General features: G+C 39.8%; 1 protein-coding gene across 1 annotated transcript; it reads left to right on the forward strand.

Annotated features, from left to right (window-relative positions):
* Positions 1 to 1795: 1795 nt before the first annotated feature.
* LOC118405102 lies at positions 1796 to 4881 on the forward strand (the record flags this gene model as incomplete). The annotated part of the gene is given in 3 exon segments (XM_035804505.1): positions 1796 to 1844; positions 2513 to 2726; positions 3245 to 4881. Coding segments are annotated over 2 exon segments (375 nt in total). The 3' UTR covers positions 3529 to 4881.
* Positions 4882 to 13357: the final 8476 nt, after the last annotated feature.

A 13357-nucleotide genomic window follows, 5' to 3' on the forward strand; every position in this document is an offset into this window, starting at 1 on the left:
TTAGTATAAGTATTCAAATTTTCTCAAGGGTTTAAAAGTTTTCCTTGCACACTTGAAAATTTAAATACCCCTACACAGAAAGTTCAATGTTCCAAAAATTATAACACTACTAGTAGTATGGACAAGAAACATCTAAACGGTCATATTTTTGCAATGTTCAGAAAGTAGTTGTAATGACAATAATGTTGAATACAGAACAAAAAAAACACATAGCATATCAATTTCCGTAGTATCATTACCTTCTTGTATTTTTGTATTAGTGCCATTATGATAAAGTATTAATGATTCTATCATTTGCATTTTGACGCGGTCATTTGTGTTACTGATAACACAACGTCGTGCGGACTCTGGTAGGCGTGTGTTTACCCAGGCGTATGTGTGTACACTAAATGAACAGTCAAGGCAAACACTTACCCAGTATTTTGGGTGGGGGCCGTTTAAGGCTTCTTATTAAGGGGCAAAGATCGCAGTTTCTTGCAATGATCATACGACTGTCTTCATAAAACGGTACCACAATTCACCTGTTTAAGGCGTTGACCAGGTAAGCTATTGTTTGAAGGATAGATTATGATGCTACCTTGCTATTGTTTGGGGCTTTAACAGTTGAATAGGTAACTTATAACGGGAAAATGCTAGGCAGGCTAAGCAGTGGTCACTCAAATGTAAGAATCATACACATGACTCCCGTGTTCCATACTTATATAAGCAGGAACAACGATAGCTATATAGTGCTAGTATAGCGCTTTGGTTCAGAGACCCTTTGTAACTGAGTGGTGTATAACTAGTAGATATAGTAATGTCTGTACTTATGGAAGCTCCGTTGGGTACGGATTTGGTATATACAAGCTGGCAAGTTTGTACGTTTCATGGTCGCTAAGTTTACATAACGGTTTAAGTTTATATGTACGGGACAAGCTGAAAAGACTACATCTGTACTGTTTATTATGTAATGACTATTTTACAGTCTGTATACCTAACAATTTACAAACATCGTTGTGGGTGCAATTTCCAACCATTTCAAGACCTCTTACAACCAAAATAGCAGCTATTGCGATTCGTTAATACTCAGTAGACATTACAATGATTATCTGTCTAAGTGCTGTAAGTTGATGATCAGGTATGTTATAATTGTTGTACAGCTATATATATATATTAGCTGCTACCGATAAAAAAGCATTATCTTGATCAGTAGTGTGAAACAGCGTTGTCTGGCGAGTTTAAAGACAACGACACCCAACAAATTTGTCGGCTGTGTTTATGTTGTTTCTTACCGAAAATGCCTTTACCAAAATGCCTTTTGCAAATTCATATCTGTACCGAACAATGTATACGTTGAGTGTGTTCTAGCTTTACACATTTCTCTCAATGCGAAATAGCCCCATCTAGGGGTTATAAACAGAACGACACCTAAATGTACATGCACTACATGTATATCGATTGGGTCAAACAAGTTCACATTTTTCAACAAAGGACCTTTACCGACAGACGGTTCCACAATAAGCTTTGCAACCCGATCCGCCAACTGAAAAGAGTATTTATCGCTTCGATCGATGGGGGAAAGGAAATATAATATAGCCTTTCATCCCCTGCTATTGTTGAAGCCTCCTGTACACACAAAACATTACCAACAGTTCAAAGTGTTCTTCAACATGTCGAGTGCTTGTTCTACGGACATACGGTGTGTTTTAATGAAGGGAAACCCACAGGATACGTTCAATTTGTAACTAATTACGTGCGTCAGGAGGAACAGTATATAGTAACACAGTAATGACGCAAGAACTTGTGGTGTTATAAGAGTTTTGTTTTTTGTCGGACTTCCGTTTTCAAGGGTCTGCAAACGTAAGGTAGGTAGGTTACAGCTAGTGATTGATTGAAACGTGGCCTCCAAATTTACTTGACTGTTTGTTTGGTATTCACTGAAGGCTAGGGTTGGGATTTGGGGTGGGGTATTTGGGCCATTGCAAGGATACATCATCTACGTAGTAAGGCCCAGTTCACACATACATGTGCGTATATTTAAGTCCGTATGGGTTGCTTACTATGACATCATTTTGGTTCAGGTAAAGTTTGATCAAGAGGTCGAAGAAATAGATTTTTTTCTAGATATCCAGGTTGCACAACGGTGAAGTAGAAAACAAACTACTTCCCCGTACACTTTCCCCAAGCCAAGTAATATCAATATGCAACCCATGTTGACTTGAGTTTACGCAAATATTTACTGGGCCTATGGTAAATACATGTGTACTGGCAGTTTTGTTATATGGTGTAGAACTGACATATGCCTGTAGGAGTAATGTTAAGCGTATGTATACAGGATAATCAATTCAGAGTATGAATATATCAAGGAAAGTTCATAAAAGAGATAAAACAATGCTGTGCGACGTTTCACTATTTTAATGCTTCCGGATTCCCATTCAATTGCTTGAAGAGTGAAATTTCTTTTACGTAAAATACCACAACACTTGCATGTGTAACGCTCTCATACTTATTTTGTTTGTATTATGTCTCACAGCCACGGAGCTATGCAAAGGTGAAAGTTTTCAAACCACAAACGCTGCCGCGGTTGACGAGTGAACATCGATTGTTAGCACAGCTGTCAGCCGTAATCGAACGGTCAGGAGCGACATCTAGCGGAATGGGCATGGTTAGCAGCAAGCGCCTGCCTGATGCGGAGGGCTGGTACCAGGTTGGAGTGGTGGGGACAGGGAATAAAGTCGTGGGCGCAGGTAGATATTTCTCCTTAAGATTTCTGCATAGTTGATGTAGCTATATTGATAATTGATAACATTAGTCACTCAAACCACGAGTCACCATAATCACAGATCAGTAACTTTGAGCTTATTGGCCAAGATGGTGACATCGGACAACTTATTTTTATTTATTCCCACATATAAAAAGCAATAACATTAAAGTAAAGAAAGTCTACAAGGCTAACACGATATCCTCTACCATTTAAACTAACAGGTATCAATCTTAGAATACAGATGTGATAAGTATAATATAAAACAAAGATATAACGAAATACGAATGCAGATCAACAGGTTACAAATAAAGGATAATGAATTCATCATAAACGGTGACAAAGAATTGTACTCAAAATAACTGAAACAACTGAGATATTTCATAGTTGAAAAGTGTTGAGTTGTCTAAGTTCTAATTAGAGTTCTAAGTTACATGTGGAACCAAACATTTTCTCTGTTCTGGTATTCACTTTGATAAAAATCATTCTTCTATTTTTCCACAGGAAGACTGCGAATCACAGACCAGTTTCTAGAATTCATTGGCCAAGATGGCGACATCGGACAGTGGTCTCTCACCAGAGTTCTGAGTTACGGCGTAGAACCGAACATTTTCTATGTGCAGATTGAAGAGGACGTGGTCACCAGGACTGGGCGGTATCTGGTGTTCAAAACTCCCGCCGCTGGGAAGATATGTAGGACAGTAGAGAGAATGGCGGACAAGATTCGGAAAGAGAAACAGAGGCAGGAGTCGCAGGGCAACATGGGACAGGAGGCAACGGCCTGTTGACCTTGACCTTTGAAGGACATTTGGTGGCATGTTGACCTTGACCTTTTTTTTTATTGATTGAATGATGGTCGAGAATGACTGATAAAATTCGGAAGGAAAAACAGACAAGAGTCGCAGGGCAACATGGGACAGGAGGCAATGACCTGCTGACCTTGAACTTTGAAGGACATTTGCTGGTCTGTTGACCTTTGATCTTTGAAGGACATTTCCTTCCCTTTGAACTCTATGGAATGATGGTCGAGTATTGCTGATAAGATTCGGAAGAAAAACAGAGACAAGAGTCTCAACTTCGGACAGCAGGAAGCAAAGACCTGTTGACCTTGAACTTTGAAGGACATTTGGAATTACTTCCGGTTGAACTCGATGGAATGATGGTCGAGAATAGCTCTGATAAGATTTAGAAGACAAACAGAGACATGAGTCCAGCAAGTGTATTTCGGTCAGGACGGCACCGCCTGTTGACCTTGAACTTTGGAGGGCATTAAAATTACCTATGTTTGAACTCAGTGAACTAATGATTGAGAATAATAGACAAGTTTTGCAATAAGAAACAGAGAAAAGAGTCACATGGCGACTTCGGAAAGGAATCTACGAAGCTGGTGAACTCGAAGTTTGGACGACTTTTGTCTACCTGTATTTGTATTCCATGTAACAATGGCTTGGAGAAAAAGGACAAAAGAACAAAGTCTTTGAGTGAAAAAAAAAGACGACAAAATCAGTGCAGTAAAATTCTTAGTGAACCCTTTTTCTTTATTGCGCTGTAAAGATACTTTGCTGTATAGATACTTTTCTGAACGGCATTTGTGTCATGCAATAAATATAGTTATTGGATATATATTTAAGGGTTTACATATAAAAGATACTTTTAATTAACGTCACAACATTTTTTCTGTTTCAAACTTTCATGTTTACTAGGAAGTTCTTTCGATTTTGCCCATGCCATTTCCTTGTCCTAACAAATAACTCCTTTCTAGGCACGCGCACTTGACTACATAAAGCCATCACAACCAATTAGACCAACACAAAAGAGACACCACAAAATAGTACTATTCTTAGCGTGAAGTCTAATAAAACAAATGTGATCTCTTCATAAATGTATCGCAATGCCATTACAATTGTCTATGTATGTGATGACTACATCAATTATTCAACGTTTTCACCACACGAAAAAGGTCGGGTGAAGTTATCAATAAGGTCTAGACATTCATGGGTGTTAAGGGAGGCTATGGTACAATGTCGCAGCCAAACATGGCCGTCAACTTTCACATGTACTGACAAGGCTAACATTTAGGTTACAGAATGGGGGAATGTGAATTTACGAGGCCGAATTAAAGGCGTTTTGTTACATCAAGACTTTACTAATTTGACTTTATTACCTCCATGAAAAATTGAGGTATTGCTGTTCGGTGTGTGTGTGTGTGTGTGTGTGTGTTTCTGTCTGTCTGCCTGTGTTTCTAGATATTTTTGGTCACCATAACATTCTAGGACCTTTGGATGGATTTGGGTATGTGGATAGGTCTTATGGAGACGAAGGTCAAGGTCAATTTTGGGCTCTCTAGTGGTTCTCGTAGTACAACGTGGAACACTAAGCAGCAAATGCTGGTGTTGTACACTATACAAAACTTCATGTTCTTTGTTTCGCCATTACTTCGTTGTCTCATGTATACATATATAAAAGGTGACGTTATTATTCTGTTATGAAAGTTTAATTCTGGAAAACATTTTTTTGGAGTTCTAAGGATATACTGGAAGTGTGCACATGGACAGATAGTAATTATAACTCAATAGATGATCAAATGAAGGATGGATGAATGAATGATTTTGTAAAGAATAATAGTACATGAATGGGTTTGATAGACAGTTGGTAGGGAAAATGACAGCTACTTTCTAGCCTAGTCAGTTGGAAATATATATGGCTTTATATATTATTAATCGTATATAGAAGAGACGGGCAGACAGAGAGGATGAGAGAGAGCTGAGACACACAGATATACATACATACATAATATACATACCATAAACACATACACACATGTACACAGACGCACACCGTACACCAAGGCACACACACACACACAGACGCGCACATACACACACACCATGGCATACACTCACACAACACACACACACACACGCACGATGTTGATGGCATACACAAACACACACAAACACAGTCACACTATGGCATACACACACACACACACACACACACACACACACACACACATACACAAGATAGATAGATAGAGATAATCATACAAGTCTGAACCGGTCTTAACTGGTTTTACCCATCATTTCAAACCGAGGCTTATAACATGATTCACTCCCAAATAAACACCTCCTCGCCATGTGCAGGTGATTAATAAGATGTTAGTATAACGCACCAGACATGTGCGGGGATTCGACCTAGTGTTGTTCTTGGCTCCTAGAAACGTTTCCTTACGAAATACTTCGCAGAGCAGACCGAAAATGTACGGTAGAGAAAACAGCATGGAACACGTTCAAGCGTCACAAAACTGGTTCCACAGTCGGTCTCAGTCGATCCTTTCTGACATGTGCTGCCCACGTGAAGTCGTAAAAATAAAGTACGAGTCTTTAACAGACACCACAGGTTGATGGAAATGCAGTAGTATAGAAATTTATTTGACAAAAGACTGACTAATATGCCAGATGAGTTAGCTGACTAAACGAGTACAATTTGCAACCTGTACAGCTCGGCGCCTTTACGGATAGCCGGTCGTAAACCACCATTATAGTACATGTACTAGCGACTCAGCAAAGGTGCTACAGACGGACAGAACAGTCTCTTTTAGCAGTGTAGGAGTGATCAACTGTCACTGGTATAACCGTATCTACCCTTTGGATAAGTAACAACTCTTAAAGCATACATCTATGTATTCAATGTTGAAAAAAACTCGTGTTCAATTTGTGCTTTGCAAGTATTTAACGTTCTGTATCAGGCGCCCAGAACACATCATCAACATGTATCACTTTAGTACGTACGTGTAGCACTTAGACAGAGGTTAGGCGGGGAGAAGACAGCAGCGTTGACAAATTCTTGCAGTGGTTTCGAGTTCACAGTGAAGCATATGACCACAAAAACTGCGACCCTAAAACCACCGCGAAAATTTCTGTATTTACGGTATTTCAGTGACTGTATGATCAACAAGTGGTTCTGTTGGTCTTCTGCCCCTGCGGCAGTTTCACAGAACAAAGGGGGCGTCTCGCCGGGTTTAGTCATAAACAATGGCCAACAGGGTCGTGTGAAAGACAGTACCTTATTTGTAGAATAGAGCAGCTTATGCCTACATTATTACCTTCGGCATCATGACGTCAAGGTCGTGTTTTTGAGAGCATTCGTGTGTGTGTGTGTGTGTGTGTGTGTGTGTGTATGTATGTGTGTGTGTTTAATTTGTTTGTGTGTGTGTATGTGTGTGTGTGTTTACTGGGTGTGCGCGTTTGTGTGTCTGTATATGTGGGGGGTGGGGGCAGATTCGTTTGTGTGTGTGTCTGCGCGCGCGCGCGCGTGTGTGTATAGTGTATGTGTGTGTGTGTGTGTGTGTCTGTCTGTCTGTCTGTCTTTGACAAGGATAACTCGAGAATGTCTGGGTGTATTGTCAATATCTGGTATGCGGATAGGACTTCATAAGACCACGAAATTATTAGGTTCTGTGCCCCCTTGCGGCTTGTAATGGTACTAAAGTGGACTTCTGTTTTTCATATCTCGTATTCTAGTATTAACCTTAAGATCAACGCAAAAAGGATAACATAGACGGCAGTACTACCAACCAGACAAACAACATGTATACTATCAGTATCAAAAACACGTGTATCGAAACGTGCAGACATCAGACCATGGGTCACACAGTTGTCAGTTTGATAACCTTTGATGTATGGGTGCATTGAACCCTACAAGTCACGTGGTCCACCTACAAACGTTGCCAACATGGCGCTCATAACCTATTTTTCTTCTAAATACAATCACCGTAGATATTCCGCTAAAATCTCCATATTACTGTTTCAGTGATATATAGAACTAGTTTTGAGTAACTAAACATTTTTGTCAGTTTTTGCGGCATGTGTTTTTACACAGCTTCGATTCGTTACCCTGGAAACTAGACTCCAACGAGGGCCAGCAGAAAATCTGTTCGGCAGACAAGGCAGGTCTTACCGATGACCTTAGATAAGCAGTACGGGGAGAGAGTTGCCTGCCTAGCTCGGTACGAATCGTCCGAGTGTGAATAAATTGTCTACTTCATGATGACATACACGCTGTTGATCTACCTGATATAATAGAGGTCAAAGGTGATTACAAAGTATCACAGACTACAGAGCAGACGTTGTCCGTGGGTGTTATATGAACATCGATAATGATTGGGCTTGAGTCAGTGTTTAAATGTCACTTCTGAGTATAATTAATGATAGTTGACTGGCGAACTTAGCTGCATTGTGCGAGGGACGCCAACAAAGATATCGTCAACATAAATTACGCGAAATCATAAATGTTGTTGTCCTTGTTTAAAGTCTATCATATCTACTGTATTTATCATATTGAAGCAAGTGATAAAATGCTTACAACTTTGTCTTTAGCCTATCACGTCAATAGTAGTAAAATTCGCAATGTTGAAAGTGTATAATCATGTCAATAACAGAATTGTTCCCACTTTTGACAGGGTGCATGATTCTGGCAGCAGTGGAAATTCTGTTATTGACATGATGATCATCCTTTAAACATTGTGAATTTTTTTTTTTTTTTTAATTTTACCACTATTGACAGATTTATTCTGGCGATATAGCCACTTTGTAAAATGTCATTACTAGGACAAACACCAAAGTGCTGCAAAACGGCTCAACTGTCGTAAAACTATAATTATGGTAGGCTTACACGTACTATTGACATTAGTAAGTGAAGTGTTAAACACATTACATCAGTCAATACGGGCCTGAAATTAACATCATCATTACGTTGTTCAACTAGATGTGTCGTTTTTTTACGGTTCAACTGAGAAACAAGAATGACATCATACAACTGTGTGACCTTATGTCTGTTAAGCAACCGACTCAAGAAGATCTTTGTGTTTTCGTCTACAACGTCTTGTGTAACGTTAACGTTACAGTTTATTATATTCGGCAAGAAGGTGCTATATTTCGTGCATGTGTGGGTGTGTGCGTGTATGTTTGTGTGAGTGCGCGTCCGTGCGTGTGTGCATGTGTATGTCTGTGTGTGTTGTCTATCTGTACGTCTGTGTAGTGCCATGATAATTCGAAGAGCTGTGGACGGATTGTTATGATATTCAAACAGGGTAGGTCCAAGAAAACAAAGGTCAAGTTCGATAATACCTCCCTAGCGATTTTCTAAGGTACTGCAGTGGAACTTCTGGTTCGGAAAACTAGTGTTTCGGACATGCTATTGTCGTGATTTTACATGTGGTAGAAAGCTTCTGTATCTGAAAGATCATAACTTGGTTGACAGCTATTTTTTTCTATAGACCTTGATTATTCAAGTGTGCATCTTTTAATGTTCCTTTGTAAAAAAAAAGCTGTCATCTATGTCTACCACTCTAGACCTTTAAACCATATGCTCCTCTGTTGTAACAATGGTATAAACAATATAGCATACCACAGGCAGAACTTTACACTTATCTCTGTCACCATTTGATCTAACAAACCTGCCCTGTTGGCCCTACTTCCGAAAATGGACCCGACCAGGTCTGACAGACAGACGACAGCGTCACATCCTGATGTATGTTTCCCGCCAAATATCGATGACAGACAAACTTCATAATGACGTCTGCAAAACCTGAAAAAAAAAGAGTTTCGTCAGATTTATCTACTGAAATTGTTTCCTACGTCAGGTGGCATACTGTTTTAAGACTTGACTTATAATTCTATGATTCACAAAGAAATAGTGTACATAACTGAACTTTCTGGGCATAATTATGAAGTATACAGCATTTTCGTGAATGTCCACGTGTGCCAAAAGCTACTATGATAACTTCTTCGCAGGTGACGCCAAGTAACGTTAGATAAGGCAAAGGCAAAAAATGGACAATTGAGCTGCGACCTGAGGTGTGCGGGTCAACTTGCTATGCAGAAACACACTTCTTTCTTGTTGAAACACAAAGAAAATCCTCATCAAAGATTTTGACAATAATTTCGAAGATTTCATAACATGAGGAACACAACCCACACATGTCCGATCACAGTTCACCCTTGTTTTTCTTGCTACTTACCTACTGATTTTCAAAAGGACGTCGACTGAAAAGTAAATACCAGTCTGATTTGAAATTTGGTAGATATTCACAAAAGATTGAAACTATGTAATGGTGCCCTTATTTTGAGCTCTGCGCCTTTTTTCTTGGTAAGGAACAGAACACCCCTCGTACGTATCGCCAAGTGCGATTATGATTTTGTTGTTCAATGAAACGTGGCAATTTTCCTTGGTCCATTTGATGAACAAGTATGACGTTATCCTACAGTGACTGTTTGTGTGTGTCTATAACTTCACAGATCATTTCACTGCTGTGACAGAAGACCTTTGTAGCTTTGCAATTGGAAGGCTTCTGGTTGGAATAATGTTGACGTTGAACGATCATCAAATTAAGACAAATAGGGGATTGAAAAAGTCTGCTTGCTAACGTTTGTGAATCAGAATTACGAAAATTTCATACTTTTTGAATGCCCCCCCCCCCCTTCTTCTAGACTCTACCAGACTCCCACCTGGCAAAATAATAATAGGTTAAGAATAGAAGTCTAGTAGGAGTTAATTGGCCTTGGAGGGAACTGTTCGGTCGGTGGATACGCTGCAAAAAAACTGACTGAAAACCCACAGTAACTTATATTTGGCCAAATTCTTCTCTTTTTCATCCAGCTGACAAGTCTGCCTGTAGACTAGCAGTAACCCCTCATCATTTTTTTCGTTCTACCATACCAACCATACCAGGAGCAGAACTTTACACTTTTCTCCGTCACCATGGCGTCTAACAAACGTGCCCTGTTGTTCCTACTTCCGTGCATGGACCCGCGGAGGCCTGACAGACAGACGACAGCGCTACAGTCTGGATAACAGAGGTCTTTATATACATCCAGGTATTTTACAAGGCCACAGCAAGTAACTTTTGTGGATAACATCAGCGCGCTCATCGATATCAGTTTTCGTCTGATCTTGCAAAAACAAAGCAATTTTCCCCTTTCTATAATATTGTCAACATGACGAGAAAATACCACAGTTTGACACTATGTCCTGTATTTGTAGAAGTGACACATGCACACGGTGAGTGATAAGTGACACTAGTGAGGAAAATGTAGCCATGACTGTAATTGTAGAAGTGGAACTGTAGTTTTGTGGTAGTCATGACTGTAGTTGTCACTTTTTGCACCTCTTGAATATAGAAATGAAGATCATGTTGGCTGTGATACCATGTTTTGTCGCTTTATTTCTTTGGTGTTGCAACATTTATGGTGTCTATTTTGAATCTAGCCGTGTTGTTCTTTTGCTCATCCTGTTAATCTTTTGTCCTCTCGCACTAAATTTAGAGTCTGTAGAGAATGCCACCAATAAAATATCTTGTTGCGGCCTTCGGTATAATATAATTTGGTTTTGTGATAAAGAAAAACAAAACTTTGTTGTACAGCTACCAACCTTATGGGTTCTATTTCGAAAATTTAGGCATCTTGTTGTTTTTTTACGTTTAGTATCTTTTTTTGAATTTGCAGAGAATGGCATTGGATCTGCAGAGAATGGCATCCATAAACTTACTTACCGTGGCCTTTTGTAATATCACTCGGTTTGTATTAAAAAAAAAAAACTTTGTAATACAGTTACCAACCCGATGGAACCATTCGCGCAGAGTTATACGTAATGATTTACATTTCCCGCGCCGTGTCACGGCCTGGGGAACAGAGGTGTCAGAACGTGTTGACAGTCGGTTTCCAAGAACCGAAGGCATGTTGTATACAGCACGATAATGTTATCTGGGGCCGTCTTAGTGTCGTGTAAGCTTTCAACAAGACTTGTAGACAAGTACAGGGTTGCCTTAACACTGTGTAGTTTAAGTCTGGAAAGCCATTTTCTGAATTCCACAGACACCCAAAAATTTACCTTGACATTGATTGTGACATCAACTACTAGGTTCTATAATACTGCCACACGAGAAAAATACATGTAAAGTGATTTGAATAAGTTATGTACCAATGCAGCATCACTAATCCTCTGAGGAATAAACTCTTCGGGTATTTAGGTGTTCATGATAATGTTGAAAAAGGCCTATATGACAATTTCTTTGAAGTGGTGGTATTATGGCACCCGGTGGAATTGTGAGAGTTGATGTTATAATTGATGTACAATATAATTGATATATAATGATGTAGAGCTAAAAGGAGTGCTTGGAAACATGAATCAAAGTGTCTTGCTCGTTGAAACAAAGGGGAATAAAAAAGGGAAAAATAAGAAAATACTAGTAATGGAAAACAGAGGAAGGGCAATAAAAAGACAAAAGAACAAATGCCTTTTATTGGTTTCTATGATGGACTTTTTTCGTTCAACTTAACAAAGTCTAGATGTTTGAGCTATTACACTACTTTGGCCTTCAAGAATTCATTCCAACTTATCCCTGTTCAGATTTCATTAAGGGTACTTGAGTTCAAACTTCTTAACTCCTTATATGTACGTAAGACTTGAGAGAAATGTCTTCTGAGAAAGTTCGGACCCACGGTACTCCGACACGTTAATTGGCAGTCATTTCAGACACGCAGACTTGTAGGAACCTGGGAACGGGATCCTCCCGACTCGGCGCGAGTCCTTCCGAATAATTTCCGAATACAGCTTCCGTTTGGCTCGTGTCCAGGGCGGTATGGGACATGTGGGGCTGAGGTTCACCACACTGGAGCTGTAGGTATGCGGGTAAGGAACGTGGGGTTGTACTGATAAAGTTTGGGGTAACATGCGGTCACTTTCTACCAGAAACTTTCTCTTTCAAATTATATTCCCCCAACGCCACGCATATGCGGCCGCACACTCTTCATTTTCTTGTCATAGTTTCTGGCTTTATTATTCAATGGCTTTCATTGCGAGTACAGATGATATCACTTAATAACTAAATGGCGATGTCATGATCATTGTATTAAACTGGTGTAACGATGGGTCCCCTAACGTCGGTATACCCCCAACTTCGAACGAATGTCCAATCGTTTCATTATGCAGTTCTAAGTAAACCATATTTGTTTTCATCCAGTGAGATCACAATGCTGAATCTGTATCTGTATCTGCATCTGCATCTGTACCTGTGTATGTATAGCCGGTATAACCGCCCTTCACTCCAGCGTCTGTATCTGTATCTATGTAGCCTGTATAACCGCCACACCAGCTTAGTAGGTACGCGGCACGGCAGCAGCTGGTTATATTACACTGAACGACCTGTCACTTATGCACATCCAACTGCAAATGTTGTTTACAGCTATCTAGTGAGGATGCCTGTACTGCACTCGGTGGCAACGAGTTCCAATCTACTACAGTTCTAATAAGGCCACAGCAAGTAAATTTTATGGATGACATCCTCTGCAGACTGCAAAAATAGTGCGACAGGGCGAAAAAAAACAAGACGGGTGATAAAAAACAAGATGGCTGCATTTTCAAAAATAGGCACCATAAAGCTGTGATGAATGTTGCAACAAGAATTAAAGGGACAAAACATGGTATCAGAGCCAACAAGGCATTCATTCCTGTATTCAAGACATGTACTGGTGTGGTAAAAGTGACACTAGTATGCTAGACTGGCATCACCAACAAAGTTGGTAACCACATTCATGGCTTCCATATTGGTGTCACTTT

This window comes from Branchiostoma floridae, chromosome 17 (genome assembly GCF_000003815.2).
Source record: "Branchiostoma floridae strain S238N-H82 chromosome 17, Bfl_VNyyK, whole genome shotgun sequence".
In the NCBI taxonomy this organism is placed as follows: domain Eukaryota; kingdom Metazoa; phylum Chordata; class Leptocardii; order Amphioxiformes; family Branchiostomatidae; genus Branchiostoma; species Branchiostoma floridae.